This window comes from Falco rusticolus, chromosome 6 (genome assembly GCF_015220075.1).
Source record: "Falco rusticolus isolate bFalRus1 chromosome 6, bFalRus1.pri, whole genome shotgun sequence".
NCBI lineage: Eukaryota > Metazoa > Chordata > Aves > Falconiformes > Falconidae > Falco > Falco rusticolus.
In genome coordinates, this window is record NC_051192.1 from 89,360,993 (window position 1) to 89,384,896 (window position 23,904).

A 23,904-nucleotide genomic window follows, 5' to 3' on the forward strand; every position below is an offset into this window, starting at 1 on the left:
TAAAATTCAGAGATGTCTTCTGGCTACTTACAGAATTCAAGAAGGTTTGAAAACGTTCCCAGATATTCCTGTTGTCTCTTAGAATTGGAAAATCGGTCTTTAGTTTATGATATACAAGTATTTTGAAAAAGAAAGAAATTAAATATTCACAATTTCCTGAATGTTTTGCTAATTCCTGGGGGGGAGGCGTCCTCTACCTAGGAGAAATGTATGCAGGAGAAAGAGTAATCCTGTCTTAGAAATCAGAGGTTCAGTTCACAAAACAAAACTGCCTTTGGAATGTCTAGGGAAATGAAAGGCAATATAAAGTATACACATCAACACTTTTGCTTTAGTTTCAGGTATTTAGTGGTCAGCCTTATATGCCCTTCAGCTGCGGTACTTAAACACCACCATTATATTATAGACTCATATAGCTGATGTGTAATTGTGCATGTATGCATATGTACACAATTATTTATAGAAATTAATCTCATAGCCTCATTTGCTGCTACTCTCAGCAAATTGAAATGGGTGTATTAGCCATAGGTAGAATACCTTTCTCAGCAACAGTGTTTCCCTATTTTTAAGTGGCAAAATCTGACTTTGGCAGCTGGTTATTTGCAGGTCTACTGGAAATAAGCAAACTATTGCTCTGTTAGAACTTGCAGCCTTCTTTCAAATTCTCTTGTTTCACAGCTTCTTAAAAAAAATAATTACACAAGTTTCTAAGTAATAGCACTGGGATTAGTTGCCTGTGAATTCATCTTACAGCTTGTTCAGATAAAACTGCAATACTTCTGTTCTCTGTGTAGGCTTATGAGTAGGCTACTTGTGCAGTGGTTGCTCCGTGAATTTTTTCACTAATACGTAAGTTACATTTTCCTTATGCCAGGAAAATGGAAATTTCTACAGAACGGGGTTATTGTGGGGGTTTTTAATAGGAAGTGTAGTACTGTTGCAGAAGACACAAGAGTGACTGAACCTGGTCAGACCAAAGGTCTGTGTAGCCCAGATTGTGTCTCCAGCAAGGGCCAAATGTGGATGCCTAGGGAGGAATATAAGAACAAGGCATGCAGTGATTTTTCCCTTGAGTCCTTTTAGAGCCTCCAAATACATGGTATTCAAACTTTTTCAGTGATGATTATACTTTAAACATAGAAAATAGTATTATCTGAAGCTTTTGGATAAACAGGATACTTGTGAGAGCAGAATTCCTTTCTCTGCTGACCCAAGTAACAACATACTCAGTAAATGCCAAAGATGTTTTCTCAGGAAAACAAGTTATTTATTTATTTATTTATTTATAGGAATTCTTAAGGAATTAGATTTCCTTTTTTTGTTTTAATTTAAAAAAATAATAATTGAATTGGGAAGAGCATCTTGAGTAGTTTAAAGAGAACCATTTGCTTGATGAATTTCCCAAATCCTCAATATGAAGAGGAAGGTAGGTCAAGACACGTTATATCTGGGCACAGATGAAATAAGGTGATTTCTAGTTCAGGAAGAGATGTGAGAGCTGTGGGAGTCATCACCTAACTGATACTCTGAAGAAGCAACAGTATTTTTGTTGACCTCCTGAGTTGCACTCTGCACCTATGGGCAAAACCCGATTCTGTTTTAAATGCTTCTCTGGCTATTAACATAGTTATGATCTGTATCTACAGTCAGGCAAATTTGAGGATAGTCTTTGAAGTTTAAGGAAAGTGATAACGATGGAGGAGGTGTCTGTGCTTCTCATCCTTTCCAGAAAGAACGTACTGTGTTAGAAGTACTTCTAAGTGTCATTACCTCTTTTGACAGGTCTGTTTGGGTACTACTTTTGTCTTGCTGTGGTTTGTGAACTTCAAAAGGTACTTGGTCAAGAATTGTACTTTCAGTTTTCTCTTTCTGGAAGTAAAGGCAAGAGGAAGTTATTTATGGTTTTCATTCTGGACTCAAATTCACACCTAACTTGTCCTCTTCTCAATGTGAAAAAATTGCAAGCTTGAAAAGTGCTTGGTATAAATAAAGCTTATAGCTCATATGAAAATAAGAGAAGAGAGTTCAGTCTAGTTTATGATGAAAGGAGTGTCTGCAGAGGTTTAATAAACCAGTTAGCCACAAATAGAGGTAGTCAGTACTTGGCAGTAGTAATCAGAGCATCAGTCTTAATTGTAAAGATACTACCTAGACACAGATAACCTCCAGAACATGTCCAGATTTGGCAATTTTACTGAAGTCTTCAGATAACATAATACATCTTTAAGCCATTTAAACATTTCCTCTATCTGTGGTATAAAGCAGCTCCCACCCGCTTGACATTATAGACTAAATGATTCAGACCTATTGGCTCTTGGTTGTGGAAAAATCTGCCTGGAGGTCAGTCGTGGTTCATACCACAAGCAGCCATCCTTTTTTTCAGGCCACTTAACTTCAGTCTGCATTTTCAAATGGACACAATATCCTCAATTTCAGCTGCGATTAATTAAAGGTCTGCAAAGAATCTTATGCAAAGCATAAACACTTCTGCATGCTCTATGCATGTGGCAGACTGTCTGTGAAAGTTAGCTGGCCCCTGTTCTGTCCAAGCAAAAAGGAAAAGAGATGACTGCAATTCAAAGAAGGCCAAAACTGAGAAATCCTGAGAGCACCCAGAGGTGGCCATTGCTGCCACCCTGATGGTAATGCCATATGAATGCTGTCCTGCCTGCTGGAAGAGCAGCAGATTGTTCCAGCCCAGAAACTGCTTTAGTAGTGTCAGAAGAGTTCTGACGGGTCCCTGAAAGTTTGTCCTGAAGTTGGAGGAGTGTTTCTCCGTGCCCCCCATTTCCTGTACACAACCATCAGACTCTAGTAATCCAAACTTGTCTATTTCTGTTCTGATTTAGAAGCCCACATGGCTTCTATGCATAGACCAGAGTGTATCTGGTGATGAATGATGATCAATCGGGTTTTTTTCCTTTTTCCTAGTACTAAACAGTTTGGGGCATGGGGGGTTTGATTCCATAGGGGTTTTTTAACACAAATGCCTTTTTCCTTTTGACAACTGTCTGAAATATGTTCCTTTAAGAACCTCCTACATGGTATGTATTTGCAATTTGTAAACACAATATGTCAGAGAATGATTTGATTCAGTGGTGAGGCAGCCAGCTATTTGTATGTCATGAGGTCTAAGGGAAACAAACTGACCCTCAGCCTTCATGCATCCAGCCAAATTCTGATGGGACCTTCAAATAGCTCTGGCAAAGTGTTCTGTTTCTTTTGGACTTGAATGCTTGTTTCTGTGAAGACGTGTAATTATTTCTTCCTTTATTTTGCCGCACAAGTGACCAAGAGAAGCAGCTTCAAACCAAATGTGAGTACTGAGGTTCTTTTCCACTATTCCTTTATCTGACAATGTTTATGTGTGGTAGCATACAAGGTATCTAATTTAACATTTTGAGCAAGTAAGCAGGAACTTTCTTCTTCACACACAAAACTGCTAATTAAATTAGATGCAGAATTCTAAACATGTATCGGGAGATGCCACACTTGTTTTGGATGCAGTTGTTTTCATTTGATTATTTCGCTCGCTCATTCATTTACAAGAAGATTGTTTGGGGTTTCCTTTGTAATGAGATGAGGATTAATTTTGTTTACTCCAAAGAACAATCCAACAAAAAACATGTATGCTGTTTCCTGTGACATTTCAATCACCATTTTTATCTCTTAGCAAGCTTTCATAGCTATTTGCTGTTGCAAGAAAACTTTCTAGATAGTGTCTTTTCTGATAAGGTAAGTCACTTGTTTCTAGCATAACTACTTTTAATGCTTAATGTGGATTTTTGTTGTTGTTGTTTTTAAATAAAACCAGTTTCCAAGCTGGTGTTTATAGCAATATTTTCACTTGTTATAAAAATCAAGTATAATCTCTAAATTCTCCCTCCACAAGACACTGCTTATCTTTCAGCTATCACAGTTTTAGAATCATAATTTTGGTTTGGAATTTGAAGGGAAAGAGTATAATAGAAAGGATATACCACTGCTACTGAAGTGGTGCTGGAAGTGTCTGCCTATATTGCAGAACTGAAACAGTTAGGGTAACAGTGGCAATAGTCCTTTACGTCTAGTATATTAATTGTACTGCTACCTAATTCTATAATGGCAGTCTTTTTGATAATGAGATTACAATTAAACTTGAACAAAACTATCAAATGTAATGTTTGAAAATGTATTTCTTTAACTGTCCCGGTTTTCAGAAGATGTGGGTTTGTATCTGGAGCTGGGCACATAACCTCTTACCTTTAGAAAACAAGTTTCAGATGCTTTTTTTGGTTTGTGGTTAATATTTTCACTCATATTTTTCTTCTGTTTGTGTGATGAGTTGACGTTTCTAGAGTATTTTAACAGAACAGGCTGTAATGGATTTAATATGTTAACTTTATAACAGATTGCTGATGGTCTTCCCATGTGATTTTATTGCAGTGTCACAAAAGTCGCTTTGATTCAAAGTTGTGTAATTGGTAGAAACTTAAGGTGACATACTAACTTTCTTGTAGTATTAGAGCAAAATAGAATCAAAAGCTGCTTGAAAGAGAATCTGATCAGTTGGGAACTATGGCATCTCTGTATTATTTCCAGGCAGTCATATTTTACCAAGCGTCTATTTTTGATTGACTTGGTAAGACATATGTTCTGTGGCCTCTACACCAACAAGCCCAGCTTTCTTCATCTTTTTCCATGTCTGAGCTTTATTTCTCAAAAACAAAGTGAAAAGCTTTCAGTACTGCCTAACCACAGACAGACAGACTGTTAAGATGTGAAAATCTTAACCAGCATGCTTCCAAATGTCAAGCCCAGTATCAGAGGGTGAAATTGTGACCCTTTTGAATGGGCAGCCCTCCTGTTGACCAAACAAGCTCTAGATGCTGTTCAGGAGTTTAGATCACCTGGGGAATAAAACTGACCTGAGATTTTCGGCATGCTTCCCTGCCAATTAAGGGTAAGATGATGTCTTATGTCTAAGTCGAGGATGCTTGGTAAAGTTCATGATTTCCAGTTCAACTGTTCTATTAAAATCTCTAGAGTCCAAGTTTGGAAGTTGGCATGGTGAAATGGTGCTGATGGTTCACTTGAGCTCCTGCAGTGGAATTTGTTCTTCTGGGAAAAGGGTCTGCAGCTCTAGTTAGAAATGAAGCTGTGAACTCCTTGTTTCATATATCTGTATTTTCCTTTAAAATGTAAGAGGAATGAAATAAGGACATTTTTGTAGAAATACGCAAACATTACTTCAAAAACACTGAACTGAGATATTAAAAACAAGTTAATAAAACCCCAACACATAAAATTCTGTGGGAGAGATACAGTGAGGGACGAGACTGTTACAAATGCTAACTGATCTCCCTTGGTTGCCTTTATAATGATGGCTAAATTAAATTTCTGCTAGGAGTCACCCTGGAGAGGAATTTATCTCTCTCCTTTAACTGTAAAAAATGCCTTGTTCATCAGCCTCAGTAGGCTTAGGCTGGCTTCTGTGCATATCCCTGTTCTCTGATATTGTAGAGTACACATCTATCATCCCTTCTTGTTTCCCTTTCTTAGAATAAGAGTTTTCTTTGATTCTACTTCATTCAATGCTAGTATGTTACTTTTCTTCTCAGCTGTGATTGCCTTTGAGTTTGAATTTGCTCTGGGTCCATACATGAGGACCGGTAAATTCTTGCACATCTCAACATATTACAGATAATGGTTCTGAACAGGCTGCCCGAGCTGGTTGCTGGCCTCACACTTGGAGATTTTATATCTCAGAAAAATATTTTTCTTCCTGTAATGTGTCTTTGTTGCCCTGGTAGCAGAACTGATAGAAAGAGTGACCAAGTGACAGCATGGGGTAGTTGTTGATAGAGCGCACACACACAGGGGACCAGAATTCAGACCAGAGTGACCGGTTGATCTGTGCCTCAGTTCCCCATCGGTAAGCTGGGTTTGTTACAGTGGGGAGAAAAGTATTAATTGAAAACAATATTATCCAAGACTTTCTGGAAACAACCCAAATCCTTTATAACTAAGAACTCTCTCAACCACCGTGGCCCTGAGTTTTGACACAAAACTAGAGAAATTCCACTGGGAACATTTTGCGTAAGAATATTAGTCATAACCTCAGAGACATTAAGGACAATTGCAGAGTTCACAACTGGAACATTTTATTGGTTCAGCTAATTTTGGAACTCTGGCACTGGAAGCTGACCACCCGGCAACCTTCGTACAGTGCTTTTACCTATCCCGGAGCAGTGCCATGGATACAGACTGATGAGCAGACCCAGCTACTGACAAAGGTGTAGTGGCTGGCTCTTTTTCTTCCCAGTCCTCCGGGTTTGCTCTCTAACCTTGAGCAAGTCAATTACTTGCTTTGACAAGCATTAACCTTTCCTGTAGACAAGTATCTCACAACTGTGTTTTAGGATCATTTTATTATTGTTGTTAGAAAAGCGTTCTGAAATATTTGAAAGGAAGGCTGTAAAATACTTCAGAGGTTGTAATTCTATTTATCAGAAACACAGAACAGTATTAGGCTGTAAATCATTTTATCAGGAGCCCAGTCTTCCTCAAGTGAGCTCTTCAAGTTTCAATTTCAGCTACATCATGATTCATTTATATTTTATAACATGCAAAATTGTGGCATAATTAGAGTTCTGTGAGTCTGGGATTCTATTTGCATTTTAAAATAAAGGAAAAGATTAGGGGGGAAACTGTTTCATGCTGTTCTTCTAATTGTCAATCTTTGTTTAGTTTGATGCTTGCAAATTGAAGAGCATTGAGAAACATTTCAAATTAAAAGCTCACAATATTTGGGTGGGTTTTTTTTAATACAGTAGCAGAATTCTTAATTTGTTTAATTACTTGCTTAGATGTTTTACTGAAAATATTTACCAAATTTAACATAAATTAGCAGAAAGTGCTTGAACTGTATTTGTTCCTTAGTGCAGTTGCTGCTGCTGCTTACCACTCTCCTCCTCAGACCAACCTTATCCCCCACAGCTGGTCAGAGTTATCATCTCTGAGCATCATCCCATACTGAAAACTGGTCAATTCTATTCCAGGTTTGCAAAGATGGTTGCTGCATGCCAGGCTTCATGTCATCACTTGATAAACTTTACTAGTTGCGGTGAACTCCGTTGTTCCACAATATCCTTGAGTTAAACAGCATGTTCTTAAAATGTTCCTAAATGTTAGAAAGGAATTTATTCATCCTTGCTAAATTTCATCCAGAACGCTAAGACTTTGCTGATGGTTGTTATTTGTCCGAGTCAAACCCTGACTGTCTCAGGTGTTCAGATAAACTTTGTCCTTAATTTTCCTTCAGTCACAATAGGGCAATCCTACAATGGAACCAGCTTTTAGGTAATGTGTATTTATAATCATAGAAAAAAATCCATTCTGAAAGTCATAGTGCCAAAAACAAACAAACAAAAAGGACCTTTTCACATGCCAGGACATTACAAAAATCCCAGCAGAGCAGTAACTGAAGGGTCGATAACCTCACATCATAATAAAGACAGACAGAATACCATGGTCTACTCATTGCAGGGTCTAATTTTAAACCATAGCCCCTTTTAGGAAGATAGACTATGTTAAAATAGAAAGAAATATGTTTAATGTCTGGCACAGAGATTTTAAGGCTTAAGGGAAATGTTAGGAGACCCAGTCACGTAATCCTTCAGCAGACCTTATCTTCTAAGTATGCAGAACAGGTAACGTAAGGGGCACAAAGATTTCAAGTACATGGCAAAGGTCACTGCAGGACATGAACAAACCCCAGGGCTGAGTCTCTCTGTTGCTGCTGACAGGACATGAGGATTGAAATTAAAACAGAATCGATGCCGTGATATACCCTTCTCTTGTTTGACAGGACAGTATCTACTGAACTACTCAAGACCCAAGAGATCTTAATTAACATTTGTTTTCTGGTTATTGGATGATGCACAAAGCCACATATTTAAAGAAAAGGGGAAAAAAAAGGGGGGGGGGGGGAGAACCCCAAAACAACCAACAACCCAATGAAACTTAACATTTTTTTCTATACTCATACTAGTAACACTTCATTATTTTTCCTCCCTGGAAGAGAACAAAGAAGAAGCCAAAGGCCTCCGCTTCCTGCCCTTACTTCCATATCAGCCCCGTTCCTAAAGGGGTTCACTGCCTTCAAAAGTCCTGTTGTCAGCTCTCTTCTAGAACTGAGTTTTTACATTTTGAGTCATATATACTTTTGCTGTGATGGAATGAAATGTGCTGGTTTACTATCAACAGTGAATATAGGACACATCATAGAAAATGTGTATATCTGCATATTTTATTTTTTTTTTTCTCCCAGCCCAAAGACCAGCAGCCCACCCTTGATGCACCTGCATAGTTAAACTAGTAATGTTTTCCAGCTTTACAGTGTGTTTAAACCAAATACATGGTGGAGAATAAAAGAACAAAGCTACCCTGCTATAATTCCACAGCTTTGGTAAAATGCACATGCAGCTGAATTGTACTAGTTTGTGACTGCAACCTCGGTCCAGATGTTGAGACTTCATAAGTGAGTTGTGCCTAGAGCTCCCAAACAGATGTGAGGACACCAAGCCTAACATGCAGTGGTAAAAACCTAGTCCAGAAAATTTTAAATCACCTAATTTGACATGCATTAATTGAGTTAACTTATTCAGCTACATTAATTTACATACGTATGCAAGTGGTTTTGGGGTCCTGCTCTAATAGAAGACAAAGCAGGTGTTCGTGTAACGCGGAGGGAAACAGAAGGAAGTTAAATACATTCCATGTATTTTCATGTTGGTTGGTGATTCTGCATTTTCCTGGAAACCTTTCTCACCCTCTGTCTCAGTTGTATTGTATAACCAGTTAATTACTGTAAAAGTGGTAGTGGCACAAAAAAAGGACCACATCTTTCAGGTTTTCTTCACCATGTTAGACCTTTCATGGTCTGCCCACCTAGCAGTTACAATATATATGTATGTATTTTAATAAGGCTGTGTTATTATTGGATCCCTGTATTCCAAAGACAGTGCAATTGCAGAGGATCGTTACTGCTAGGTGTCATAACGATACCTATGTGTTAATTGCCAGAAAAAATGCAGGAAAAAAATGCCTTGGTTTATAATCAGGCTGTTACTAGTTCTACTCAATGTTTCTGCCCATTCCTTCTCTCCTTGATCTCCTACCCCTTGGGACTGCCCATCTTGAAGCCTGTTTTCCCTTGGGAAGGTCGGTGGAGGCACATCATGGAGTCCCTCTCCACAGGAAGGAGATGGCCACAGCAGTGGTCACCCTAAACAGTTCATAGGTAGCGTGAAGAGAGGGTATTTATGCTACATTTGTCATTGCCAATATCTCTTAGATTGTATATTCCTGTGGGCATAATAAGCAGCCTAGGGCTCGTCTGCAGAATTACATCATCTCTGTTTTCAGTGACAGGTTCCATAAGAAGGTGGCAGCCAAGGCTGATGGAGCTCCTCAGGCAACACAACTGGCCGTTCATTGGGCCTACAAATCTAAATACCTGGAAACAACGATAACTGATGTAGAGATCTTACATACCAATTCTCCTTACAGTAACCTTTGCTTTTCCTAAGCTGTAATGCCACCTAGCTCATGACAATCTTTTAACGGGGCTCAGATCAGAAATCTTCAGGTTTGGTTCATTTTTATAAGGTGTCATATTTTTATTACAAAAGTGCTGCGGTTCAGTTTATTTTTTCCTCAGAAAACTAGGTCAGGTTGGCACAGTGCAGTTGGGAGAGAAAAGAGAAAGGCTGTGCCACTGCATCAGATGCTTTATTACGACTTGGGGGTTTTATGTTTGGTTTCAGGGGAAGGAGGTCTTTATTATTATTTTTTTTAATAGGGTAATGAAAATCCTTTCCAGTTTTCACTTGCTGCTAGCATTGCTGCTGCTGGTGATGATCTTTTCTTATTGTTAATTTTATTTTTTAAAGCAGTTCTAAAGTAGGTCACAGGCTTCTAAAGAACCCAGCTAGAAGAAGTTGTACTGCATAGTCAGTTGAAGTTTGGTTGTTTTTTTTTTTAAAGGATTCTAATTCATGTGATGTACCCATTCTCACACAACACGGTACTCTTCATCCACCTTTCTGTCCCTGAAGTGAAACGCAAGGGTGAGGGAAATTCAGTCTCTGCAGGTGATGCAAAGACAAGAAATTACCTATTTTTTATTGAGATCTTAAAAGTTTGCAGTCAGCATCAATGTTGCCTATTGAAAGTCTGTTACCTCTTGTTAGTGGCAGGGCTGTTTCGTTTCATGGTCTGTGAGCACATCGTTCCCCAGGCATCATTTCCTATGGGTAGTATTTTCTCCAGGAAAGCTTTCAGTCCCAAATGCAGGCTTAACGTTGTTTTCACGTAGATGTGTTCCTGCCGGGTGGTGTTAGTGTACAGCTATGATGCTGCTGTTTCCTCAGTGAGTTTCTGCTTAGCTGTGCAGGCATTTTGACTTCAGTGCACCGGATAGAGGGGAATCGGGTGGCAGATGTTTGATGTGCAGATGCTGTTCTAGCAGAGCTCGCTCAGAAGAGCTGCTGTGATTTGCACGCTGGGGATGAACTCACTGGTAAAAGTCTCAGATCGGGATTTCACCACATGTCATTTGTAACTTTCATTTTCTTTTTATTTAAGCACTTTTGAAGTATCTTCTATGATTAGGGGATTGTAGGTGAGGATGGAGGCAGGAAAGAGGACTGGAAAAACAGGCAGAAAGGGTAGTGAGGAAGAGTTCCTATTCATTGCCAGAGATTGTCTGTGGCCTCAGTGATCACTTCTCATCTTGATCAGTTCAGCCCCAGATATTTAATGTTTCTTTTTCTCTTTCAAAAACATGTAGTACTTGCTGGGTTGCAGGTTGACAGGAGGAAAATACATTAATATTTCCATGCAAATACAATATGTTATTATCTACATTCCCACCATTTAAATTGAAGAAACTGCAACCCAGCATAAACATCCTTTTGCTACCAAATTTCTTCTCTCAAAATGAGATCACTCTAACTTAGATTCACATCTTTTTTTCCTAGAATAAAAGTTAACAATAAAATTGCTTCTTCAAATGAAATTTTTAACTTTATATCAAAAGTGAAATTTAAGTTTTTACTAGAAATTTTCCTGTTGATAATTTAAGATCCAATTTTAACCAGTATTTTTCATATTTCACTTCTTTGAATCCTGCTTTTCTAAAATAAACTTAGGTTTACCATGAAATATTTTTTATCCACAAATACTTTCTATTAAAAAAAAATCAAAATTTTAGAAATAAAAGTGTTAGCAAAACTCCTTTTTATTCCAAAAATACCCTGATGCAATAACTTTTCTTTTGATATATATTAGTTTGGGAAGCTTATAAATGCTTAAATTTCAGAGCATGAATTTAATCTTCTAAAGGGGATTAGGAAACTTGCACCGTGAGCAGGTTGTTGCTTGTAGGATTTCTTGCATCTTAGGGTGGTTTCACTTGCTGAACTGGAAAAAAAAAAGATAGGTACAGTTACAGCCATCTTCCTTCACACAGTCTTTAAGTCATCACACAATAATTTTTAGATCTGCTTCCTCTGCTGAATCCTCATAGAGAGTGCACTTAGTATAGATGTTGGTGCCGTGAGCTCTCCTTTATTCCTTGCTGTCCTGTACCGGGCGGTGGCTGAGCGCTGGAGCAGAGCGCTGCCTGCATTCCCTTCTGAGCCAGGTCACTGAAACAGCCGAGGCTACTGAAGGCATCCAAACCTTTACATCTCTTCTGCAGCCTGGTCTATAACAATTAACATTAGCTTACAATGTGAAATGATCACTGAGAAAAAGGAGTTTTGACTTGCACAAGCCTGCAACAACAGAAATAACAGAATCTTCTTTACTATGGTAAACCAGGTACTGCAGACAAGCTGGTAAACTCCTGGCCATCAACAAGGGCCCGGCTTTTGGGCAGTACTGACATCTGAGTATCAGAATGATTGACTAAGGACATATCGATCTCGTTTCATGCTCCACACAGAACACAGTGACAACACAGAAAATAGTATGTTTCTCTCTTCATTTCACGCATGGCTGGGACATGAGAATGTTGGAAGTGATTTTTCCCTGTGGAAATGCTGAATCTACTGAGACCAGTTTTTTCTTTGATAGAAATCACGTGGAATCCCTAGTTTCCTTTGCTCTTTCCTCTGCTTTTTCCTCTGTAACCAAATTTGTGCAATTCCACTGAATGTATTTCAATTGAGAATTTAGAGACTATGTTTACCATATGTGAAATATCAGGAAACACTGACATTAATTGTGAAGAACCTAATTGCTGACATGTATATAGGCAGCAAAGTTCAAAGTTCAGCTTCAAGCATGTAAATATTACAGGTGAAAGCAATAGCATCGTCTCGTTGTTTAGGCTATGTGCACATCTAGCTTAGATGAGGATTCACAGTAAGTCATCTACAGAAGACCTGTTTTGTTGTTATGGGAATGACCCCACTCCAGCTCAAATGCACATAAGGGAGTACTAACATTTTGTGGACTCTTTGACCCTTCTTCTTATATCATTCAGCAGTGATAAACCTTTCTGTGGTTCATCACAGTCACAGAATGGTTGAGGTGGCATGGGACCTCTGGAAATCATCTAGTCCAACCCTCTGCTTAAGCAGGATCACCTAAAGCAGATTGCCCAGGGCTATGTCCAGTCAGGTTTTCAATATCTCCAAGGATGGAGACTGGAGACTACACAGCCTCGCTGGGCAACCTGCGCCAGTGTTCAGCCACTCTCACAGTGAAAGTTTTTTGTTCTGTTTAAATGGAATCCCTGGAACATCAGTTTGTGCCCGTTGCATTTTCTCCTGTGGTGGGCACCACTAAGAAGAGCATGGCTCCCTTTCACTCCCTCCCTTCAGGTATTTGTATACATTGATGAGAACCTCTCTGAGCCTTCTCTCCTCCAGACTGAATAGTCCCAGCTCTCTCAGCCTTTCCTCAGAGGAGAAATGCTCCAGTCCCTTAGTCACCTTTGAGGTTCTTTACTGGACGCTTTCCAGTAGCTCCATATCTCTCTTGTACTGGGGAGCCCAGAACTGGACCCAGCACTCCAGATTTGTCTCACCAGCGCTGACTAGGGAGGAGGGATCACATCCCTTGAATTGCTGGCAATGCTCGTTCTAATGCCCTGCAGGATGCTGTTGGCCTTACCCACAAGGGCACATTGTTGGCTCGTGTTCAACTAGGTGTTCACCGTGACCCCCAGGTCCTTTCTGCAAAGCTACTTCCCCTCTGGCTCGCCCCCAGCATGTGCTGGTACCTGCAGTTATTCCTTCTCAGAGGCAGGACTTCACATATCCCCTTGCCGAACTTCATGAGACTCCTCTCACCCCACCTCTCCAGCCTGGTGAGGTCCCTCTCGATGACAGCACAACCATCTGGTGTATCAGCCGCTTGGCCCAGTTTTGTGCCATCTGCCAATGTGCTGTGGGTGCACTCTGTCCCATCTCCGGGTCATTACTGAAGATGTTGAACAGTATTGGTCCCAGTGTCAGCCCCTGGGGTACACCATTGATGACATTACTTTAAATTGTCTCCTTTAATACTGTACCTATGATACAGCAATGATTTCTCATCCACATCTTGGGCTCATGGCTGCTTTGCCTTTGGAACTCGGGCAGCTGAAGCTAACCAATTTAAAACTGTCTAAATGTCTTCTAAGTCCATAACTTACCAGCTAATTTGGGTATACTTTATCACATGGCCCTTTTGTACCAGATGCAACCCTCAAACCTCTTTTGTGGTTGAATATAGAGAGTATGACTGAGAATACTGCCAAGATTTTACATGAAAAGGTACACCAATGCATGGCTGAAATACTTCATGGCTTTATTTGATTCTATAAATCTGACAGGAGTCAGAAAGGAATGAGTTCCATAATGAACACAGGAGAAAATTTTGGCTCTACCAGACTGTGAAAACCTATAAAAAATGTGGGTAAGAATAGTTTCAGAAAAATAAAAGATATTATCTGAGCCATAGCATTAATCTCTTTTTTTCATGTACTGCTGCTGGTGAAGGTATTGACAGGACCCAGGAATGTGAGCAGATGAAAAGCTTTTGTGTTCTTAGGTAATAGCTTCAGAGAGACTTGAATCGATACCAAACACTCCAAAGACAGTTTGTCTCTACTTGAAGGCGGAGCTGCATTATTGACCAGCAATACTGCTCATCAGCAGAGCTTGTGGTGTTCGGAATAACAAGGCCAGTTATTCTGGAATGGAATCTCTGGCCACTACTGTAGTACTTGTATCAAATGATGAATTGCACTCCCTGACTCATGTGTTGATTAATTTAAAAAAAAAAAAAAAAGAAAACCAGCAGATAATTTACATTTAATTCTGTAGGCCATTAGCAACTTTTCTGTCCCCTTCATAAAAAGTCAGCTTTCAGCTACTATATTAGAAATACTTATTTCTGATCTCTGATTTTTCTGTACAGTGGGTTTACTGTGATGGTAATTCTTGAGTTTCACTAGCAAGGCTTGTAATAGAGGAAAAATATCCATTAGGAAGATGCATACAGAACCACTAGTTTGAACTTTGCCAACTAAATGCTCAGGCTGATCTTGGTAACAAGTACAAGTTGTATTGGATGAGCTGGATGCTTCTGGGGGAAGTTCTGCAGGTGAATCAGCAACAAGTGGCGTCTCTCAGGGGTCCGTACTGGGACCAGTACTGTTTAGTACATTCATCAGTGACACAGACAGCAGGATCGAGTGCACTCTCAGCAAGTTTGCAGATGATGAGCGATGAAAAGCTGGACAATAGCTGCCAGTGTGCACTCGCAGCCCAGAAAGCCAGCTGTAGCCTGGGCTGCATCAAAGGGAACATGGCCAGCAGGTCGAGGGAGGGGGTTCTGCCCCGCTCTGGTGAGACCCCACCTGCAGCGCTGCACCCAGCTCTGGGGTCCTCAGCACAGGAAAGACATGGACCTGTTGGGGTGGGCCCGGAGGAGGGCCATGAAAATGCTCAGGGGGCTGGAGCACCTCTCCTGTGAGGACAGGCTGAGAGAGCTGGGGCTGTTCAGCCTGGAGAAGAGAAGGCTCCAGGGAGACCTTGCTGTGGCCTTGTAAGAAAGATGGGGACAGACTTTTTAGCAGGGCCTGCTGCGATAGGACAAGGGGTAATGGTTTTAGGCTGAAAGAGGGTAGATTCAGACTAGATACAAGGAAGAATTTTTTTATAACAAGGGTGGTGAAACGCTGGGACTGGTTGCCCAGAGAGGTGGTAGATGCCCCATCCCTGGAAACGCTGAAGGTCAGGTTGGACAGGGCTCTGAGAAACCTGATCTAGTTGACAATGTCCCTGCTCATTGCAGGGGGTTTGCACTAGATGGTCCCTTCCAACCCAAACTATTCTATGATTTGTGAATTAAAGCAAATTACCTAGCTGCCATAAAGGCGATGGGGCCAGGCTCTTCCAACTTACTCTGTAGCTAGTAAAGAGAGTTTGTGGGACATAGGCTACTCAAGCCTTTTCTGCAACAGCACTTCTGTTTGTCTGCACCGCTGAAAACACTTAGTTGAGGCACTTTCACTGCTCTAATTTGTCCTAGTTTGATGTTTAGGTAAGTAGTAAATTATGCTGTACTGGAATAAAGGAAGAATTTAGATGACTGCACCAACATTTGAGTTTGCATGGTGTAAACAAAGCAGACAGCAATACCAATTAAGGAGAAAGTTACAGAATTCCTGAGACGCTCAGTCCCCTGGTTAAGCCAGAGTTCTTGTTGGTTTTGCTTGTGGTCATGGGGTGTCTGAACACGGTGCCGTGCAGTACAGTGCAGTTACCAGCTCAACCTCTAAATGAGCTGCTTTGCTTAGATGGTCCACCAAAATCATGTCTCTTGTGACAGCACTGTCCTGGTTGGCATCCATCCTGTCTGCTTAAAGCATAACTTCATCAGTGAGGGCTCTGGACCCACTCAGATACTTCCAGAACCTGATTTTGTGTTACTGTGCTGTGCAACAGGGATAAAACAGCTTGTTCAAAGTTAGCACCTGTGTTGCTGCTTTCCTGTAGGTACTTTTTTTTTACTTGATATATAATATTTGCCCATAGTTCCTGTTGCTTCTCTAGCCATTTTTAGAAAAGTAAAACTTTACTCTCCTTAAACACTCAACTATAACTTAAAGGTGTCACTGGGAAATGCAGTTACTCTAGGAGGGAAGAGACAAAGCAAAGGTATTGCCAGTGCTTTGAAAATGCATTGTTCTTTAACTTGGGGGTTGTTTGGGGTTTTTCTGAGGGATCAGGACTTTTATTAGGACTATTCATGATAATATAGCCGATTTCTGGAGGGCAGCCGGCATCCAGAGAAATCAAGAAACTGTGATTTCTGAAATGAGGAAAAATTTCCTTGCAGAACATTGTTAGAAACATTTATTTATAAAATAGTGATATTGTTAGCAAATTTTCCTTTTAATATTGTTAGCTTTATACTGCAGTTGTAACCCTGAGTCACTAATGTATTTTGAAAATGTATGTGATGAATTATTCAGAAGCTTTCACAAAAAAAAAAAAAAAAAGGAAAAATGAAGTCAGCAAATTCATGTAAATAAGCAAAACCATGTTCCAAGATAAAAATATATGCTTACCTGAAAATAAACAAGTGCCTGGGATGGCTTGCAGGCATGTCCCATTCATAATAGATCAATTTCTTTTTCTTATCCCTCACTGTTCTTGCAATGATTTATTTTGCCTTCATTTTTCTTTCTTTCTGCCTCTCTAATAGACTCTTATCCCAACCATTGCATGTTCTTAAAGAAAAAGATGATGCAGTTCAATGGCAGGCTTATTTAGATCAGGAAACATTCCATTGGAATCACCATAAAGCAAAAGATATAATATTTTTTCACGTATGGATATACCTACATGCATATGTATATTCATTCCCATCTAAGCAGTCTTAATGTTTCTGGACTTTTTATAGTTATATAACATAAGGGGGATTAACCTACATTTATAGAAAAAATCAAGATAAATTATTAAGAGATACGTTAACATTGTGGCTGAGCTTTTTAGCTCCAGTTAGGAAACAAGCATTTTTTTCCTGAAAGTTCCACACTTATCAGATTTCACAACTTCACAGTCATTTTCTTATGGCTTTCTTCACTGGACGTCTTCTAGTGCTCTGCATTTTATAGGAAACTACGTGACTTTACAGAAAGTCCCTCTCCTATTTTCTTGTGACTAATTTCTGCAATAATCTGCTGGAACAGCAGGTAGACTAGCCAGCTCTGTTGTTTTATTTTCATCTACTTTATAATTCATACCGTGACACTGCTGCATGCTCAAATGTGACCCCAGGGACTCCAGTTGCAATACCCTCACATCCTCAGCAGCATCTCTCTGTGCCCCCTTGGAATATTCTAACACTACAGATGATATCATGTATCCGTGCCTACTAGACACATAGAAATCAACAGTATTTAGCTTTGTTCCAATCTAAATAGCAAAATCCTCTTTTCCCAAGGAATGGAAACATCACAGTCTTTCCCTGTGCCTAGGACACGAGTTAGCAGCTGGAATGCTGGAGTCAGCGTTTGGTTCCATGAGACTGAATAGCATCAGACCTCCAGAGATTTCTTAACTGACCTTCAAAACACAAAGTCTAGCTTCCAGCAAACTTAAAGTAAACATATTTCTCTAGAGATTAGGATCAAAGCACAAGAAAAACATTCTACTTAGCTACATGGTGCTCATACCATTACTTATTTATTGGAGCAACGGTAAGCAGTGCTGGGGCAGATGAGATACACTTTTTTTTGTTGCATGGCTAATGGTAAATGTAGTTCACAAAGGTTACCCAGACATTTGCCAAGAGATTTGCAAAAATCATCATTATTTTTCATACCATTGCTGCTTCATTGCCAAATATGGTCTCATATCATCATTGTTGAACTCTGAAGACTTTCTCTGAAGCAAAGTTTTGGGAGACTTGAGTATTTTACTAGAGGAGCAGCTCAAGGACACCCCCAGGCTTTAACTGTAGTCTCAGGGTACTCTTTTAATGTTCTCAAGCAACCACTGCCATCTGTAAAACAGGAGTAATGGCACTTTGCTCCCATGTCCATATAGGTATTTAAGAGGATAATTACAAATTCAGAAGTTCTGAGGTATTACAATAGTGGGTCTTGTTTGTGCATATAAACTAGGCTTCCTGTAACAGGTTGGTTTCCTGGGGAAAAACAAAAATAATAATCAAGAGGACCACTTTTTTAGGAAAATTGATGGGTATGCAGAGCTTTTGATAACTTAAAAACCTATCACCATCCATTAGCATGAAAAGACAGAGATATATCTGCAGATATCAGAAGCTATTTGTTGGTGAGCTTTGTGCAACAAAATCCACTGTAAGTAACATAGGTTCTTCATGCATGCCCTTTTAGGATTTTGCTGCTGCCACTTTTAGGCAGAGATGAAACTGTGTTAGGAAGCTGGTGTACTGATTCAGCAGGGAGGAGATCAGAAAGGTGATTGACTCAAGGTTGCCCTCAGAGACAGTTCATAAGTCTAATTCCCACAAAAAAAGAACGAAAATTCCTCTGAAATCCAGTTTCAAGTCTGCCCTATGACCTTGAATATGCAGCCCAGTTAACCACAAACATTCTTTGATTGTCTTCCTAGCCATCAGTTTATACTGCTTCCCCAGTACGGAAGAAAACGAGCAAAATTTAAACTTGTTTTTGGTGATGACTATGTAGTGATTGTGTACCAAATGCATTGTGCTGTGTCTACTTTTTACATGTCATGCTGTGCAAATGTACAAGCTGACGGATGTCATTTTCTTGTATACATGGCCTCATTCATTTCACATCCACATCTCTGGTCTTAAAGGAAATGGAAGGTCAGATTCAAGCCCTGTTATACTATTGTTCCAAGGATATCACAAAAAACATACCTGTAATGTTTTTAAGAAAGCATGTTTCCCACTGATCTGAGTTACAGATTATTTTATTTCCTTACTACACTCTGTCTTGGCTAGCACAAATATTTAAGGCAGTCAGAAAAAGGCAGTAAATCAATTCAACTCAAAAGATTTCCAATTTACAGGAACAACAAGTTTTCCATAGCTTGTGCCAAACAATCGAATCATTACTTTTGGTCTGAAATAAGCATTATCGCCTCTCTCCCTGCCCTTTTCCACTGCCTTACTACTATCCCTCCAGGATTAAATTAATAAATGCCTGACTTTATGCATTGGTGCCAGTGGAGACCTGCAGTAATTGTTCTTTCTCATAGTTCAAATGATCATTTTGGTTTACATCTCACAAAGTGGAAACCCAGAAATAGATGATATGCCTTTTTAAAACTGAACCATGGGTATAGGACAGGCAGTGAGTGTATAAAAAACAAGTATGAGGGAGTAACTCTAAATGGACTAGATTTCAGCTCTGTGATGGCTAAGCACTCCCTCGAATCTTGTTCTTCACGTGCGTCTCTTCCTTACTTTCAGGCTTTGCATCTGGTTAGGATAAACTGTTTTTCAAAGCACAAGGATTTCAGATGCTAAAAGTCACTGATACTTAAACATTTTAGGAGACCATCCCCATTAGAGGACTTATTCTCAAGTCCTCTAAAATTTATGATTGTTGGCACTGTCTGCAGCTACACTCAAGTTTAATGAAGAGTGCAATCCAATGAGTCCAGCAGATGTTTCTGGGTTTGCTTCACTGGGAACTTTCTGGATTTTTCTTCCTTCATTCCCAGGAACCAAGACCCAATTTTAGCAAAGTGCTGATAATCCAACCAGCAACAAGACTAAGTCTTCATCTCCACGATCCTGAAAACAGTCAGCATTGCAGATCTATAAGCAGCTGATGTTTGCATGCTTATCCAAGCCTTCTTAGCCTGGAAAACCGAAGGATGGGAAACTCGTACAAGTGGCTCTCAGTAGATTTGTGGTATTTCCTGCACTTGTCTGGCACAGAACTATAACCTATCTCACAGCATTTTGGCACTGCCAACATGGAACCTGGCAATAAAGAAATAAAATAAATATGTAGGAAAAGAAAATATTTTCCAATAACAACAAGGGAAACCTTCTGGGAGTTGCAGTTACGATTTAGTTTATTTCTCTTTATGAGATCGCTCTTTTGCTATCCAGAGGTATTTGTGTCACCTTTCATTGCCACCAAATGTTAGCAGCATAGCTGGGATTATGTGAATAACAGCCACATAGTTTGGACTCCTTTGTCTTCCTTCTGTTTGGTCAGGTAGAGGGGAGTATTTTGAAAAGGAAGGAATGAGCAAAAAGATAGGAATGGCAAGAGAAAGCCAGGAACACATTACAAAGTGCTTGACACTTTTCTTGGGCCTTTTAACTCCATAGCTGGTTTATTTTTTGAACTATTGCTTCTCTCTCTGTTCCCTGATTTCTCGATAAACCGTGCCGCACAATCCAGTACGTAATGCTCATAATGCCAGTAATACATAGAGAATGCAAAGACAGCTTTATCTTCAGGCATCTGACCTAAGAGTGTAAGTACCATTAGATTAAGCTGAGGCAACCTTCTTGCTCCCTGTTATGTAGGTAACAAAATAAACAGTATACGTTGTTAAAGACTACCATTTTATTATGGAACAGACCAGCATTAGAAATTCAGGGCACTGCAAATGACCGAGAAACACCTGTCCTGACTTCCACAGGTAAGGCAGCATTACTTGTTATCTGAGCAAGCAAATAGTCCTCCACTGAATGATTTTTTCCATCTTTCCAGAGCACGTGGAGAGCCCCACCAGAATGACCAGCAGTCACACAGACTGTCATTACTGCCTGCAGTCTCTTCGTGGAAGGAAATATGCATTGAGAGAAGAAAACGCTTACTGTGTTACATGTTATGACAGCCTGTTTGCCAACCCCTGTGAAGAGTGCAAGCAACCTATTGAGTGCGACTCCAAGGTAAGCATTTAGCTTTCACTTCTTGTTCTTTTCTAAATTATATACAAATCCCATTTCTTTAATGGCAGATTCTATATCCAGACCTCTGCATATCCCTGTACTGGTGAAGAGACCTAAGCATAGCCATTGTACAGCCACGCACAGCAAAGAGAAACAGTGCTGCTTTCCAAGAATAGGAAAGCTCTGGGGCCAAAGGTCATGAAATCTGCACATACATGTGCCTCAAACATACGGCAAGGCTGTGGTGTATGTGTGGAGCACAACTAGACTCCATCCTTCCCCTCCAGTCACTCACTGGCTGCAGAGACTGTGCAGTGCTTGAGAGACGGTAGGGGGATGGTGTAATGCAGTGGATCAAGTTGAATGACACTTTGAAATATCTGAGAGATGTCCATGGAAAAAATATTTTGAGTATTGGATAAATTACTTTTACTATAGGTGTTGACATGCAGATGCCAAGCTGAGGAAAACCCATATTTACAATTTATATATTATTCCCTCTGTCTTTTGGAAATGAGGTATGTTTTAATTTTAACTTAATTCCATACTTACCTTGCCTATCTCGCAGAAGGCGTGTTAGTGGCAGTGTTTCTGAGCTTGTCTTTCTTTTCACCTCTCCCTTTTTAGAACATTAATTAATAATACGAGTTCCTCTGTGGCCTTTGACAGGATTTCCAGTACCCTGTACTCCAATTTAAAGCCTGTACACTTGACTTTGAATTTTTAAGTTCAGATGAAACCTATCAAAATGCCTTTGTTTTGCCAAGTTCAGTGTGTAGTGCTCACCTCCTCACGCTCGCTTTGCCTATGCTCTTTTGAAATAAAAGGTCAGAAAGTTATTAAAACAAGCCTCTCGGGAGGTCTCCCTGGCCAAAGCACTTCATGGTTTGCAAAGCACATTGTCTGACTAGAGCTCAGAACTGTAAAGGAATCATCCAAGGAAAACGCTGATCTGGCTGACACTCCTCAAACTCTCATCAGCATTTTTCAACAGCAGACTTGTACATGTAGCACCAATCAGGGTCACCTGAAGAACAGGTGCTCTGAACTCACTGATTTCACTTTTAAAGTTTAAAATTAAGTGTTAGGACTACCGATGTCTAAGGTCATTAACAGAAACAGGTCTTTGGACTAACTGGAAGGAAAAGCTGGGAGAAAAAAGCAGGAATAATAAGACAGGAGTGCAACAGGCCAGAGTCAGCTGAAAAAGTGGACCACAGAGATCTATAGCTGGTTGTCCCACCTCTGCCAAGGTGCTAGAGCTTGGCTGTCTTCCTCCCCTTCTTACCCAGCCTTTGCCTCAGGCTGCACTGGGGTCATTCGCCTACTTTCTGCAAGGTTCAGAGTGCTAACTAAAGCAAAGGAAAGTGGGAAGCTCTCAGCACCTCCTGAACTGAATGAAGCATGTAGCACTTTAAAGGGTGGGGTTCTGACAACGGAGAAAAATGAGGTTGGATTTCTGCCCTTTTGTGCTTCTTACAAAGGAGAACTGGAAGGGTCTGGCTTACTTTTTAATTGGGAGAGTGGGTGGAGAGGTGCATTTTTCCCTTTTTTTTTAATCTTGGAAAAATAAAATCTGCTGTTTGCTCCTTTTTTTTAATTCTTAGTCAAGGTCTCATGCATATACTGTTAGCTTTTTCGTCCCCTAAGCCTGCTGAGTCTTAAACATTTTTCTGCCAAGTTTTTAGGAGGAGTTATATTAGGCATAAATAAAAGCAATGATTTTTTAATAATCTTCCCAAGAATCATTTTGTTCTCAATGAGATTTTAGTTGCCTGTTGTCTGCAATAATATGATCTTTCTTTAGTGTCATATAGTGTCAGCTGGAAGAAAAAGTTGTAATGTCGAAAAACACATGAGGTGCATCTCGGAGTCGGTGGAGAATGCACCTCTTGTCAGGTGGCCCATGCACATTAAAAATGTTGAGCACTTGTTTCCCCTTGAAGGCCAACTGCAAAATACAAAATGATTCTCCCAATAAAAGCATATCTCTGGTGTTACATAAGGAAAGACAATTGCCTGCGCCAACACGGCTCCTAATGGTCTCTGCAAGAGATCTACAAAATACACTGATACAGTGACGTTGAGTGCTTATATCATCTCTGAGCACACTTCCCAACGGACACACTTGTCATCTCTTCAAGTCGCTGTTGCAATGCTTGCCATTTTTCACTTTATTTCTGGGAGGAGCGGAGGGATAAGAACACTGTAAAGAAATGCATTCATTAACATGGCCTTACTTTCTCCAAGGATCTGGCCTACAAAGGCCGCCACTGGCATGAGGGGTGCTTCAGGTGTGCCAGATGCAGTCGCTCGCTTGTGGAGAAACCATTTGCTGCCAAGGATGAGGTCTTGCTGTGTACCGAATGCTACTCTGATGAGTATTCATCTAAGTGTTTCCACTGCCAGAAGACTATTATGCCTGGTAAGATTACAGGGACCCTTTGGTGGAAAATGGAACAGCATTTCTAATTATAAGCACAACCTTGAATAACCAAGCTACAAGGTCCTTGACTTTCAGAACAGCTTTCAGGTAACTACTTCTCCTTTGTTTGTAGTACCCTCCCGGGAGTGAAGAGACGCCACAACACAGAATCATAGAATCATTTAGTTTGCACAAGACCTTTAAGATCATCAAGTCCAACCATAAACCCGGGACTGCCACTTCCATCTCTAAACCATGTTGCTAAGTACCGCATCTACACGTTTTTTAAACACTTCCAGGGATGGTGACTCAACCACCTCCCTGGGCAGCCTGTTCCAATGCCTGACAATCCTTTCAGTGAAGAAATTTTTCCTAATATCCAATCTAAACCTCCCCTGGCACAACTTGAGGCTGTTTCCTCACTTGTTACTTGGGAGAAGAGACCAGCACCCACCTGCCTACAGCCTCCTTTCGGTAGCTGTAGAGAGCAGTAAGGTCTCCCCTCAGCCTCCTTTCCTACAGACTAAACAACCCCAGTGCCCTCAGCTGCTCCTCGT

The 23,904-nt window shown here is 40.2% G+C and overlaps 1 protein-coding gene across 2 annotated transcripts in view; it reads left to right on the forward strand.

Annotated features, from left to right (window-relative positions):
* Positions 1-21: 21 nt before the first annotated feature.
* FHL5 (four and a half LIM domains 5) overlaps positions 22-23,904 on the forward strand; it is a 31,562-nt gene continuing 7,679 nt past the window's right edge. Inside the window, exons 1-3 of one of the 2 annotated variants that reach the window (XM_037391444.1) lie at positions 22-3,316; positions 20,741-20,922; positions 23,173-23,347. In XM_037391444.1, the coding sequence (XP_037247341.1) occupies positions 20,764-20,922; positions 23,173-23,347 (334 nt within the window). In that variant the 5' untranslated portion in view covers positions 22-3,316; positions 20,741-20,763. Of the gene's footprint in view, positions 3,317-20,094; positions 20,923-23,172; positions 23,348-23,904 lie in introns of those variants that run through there. The other variant, XM_037391443.1, reaches the window with a different exon arrangement.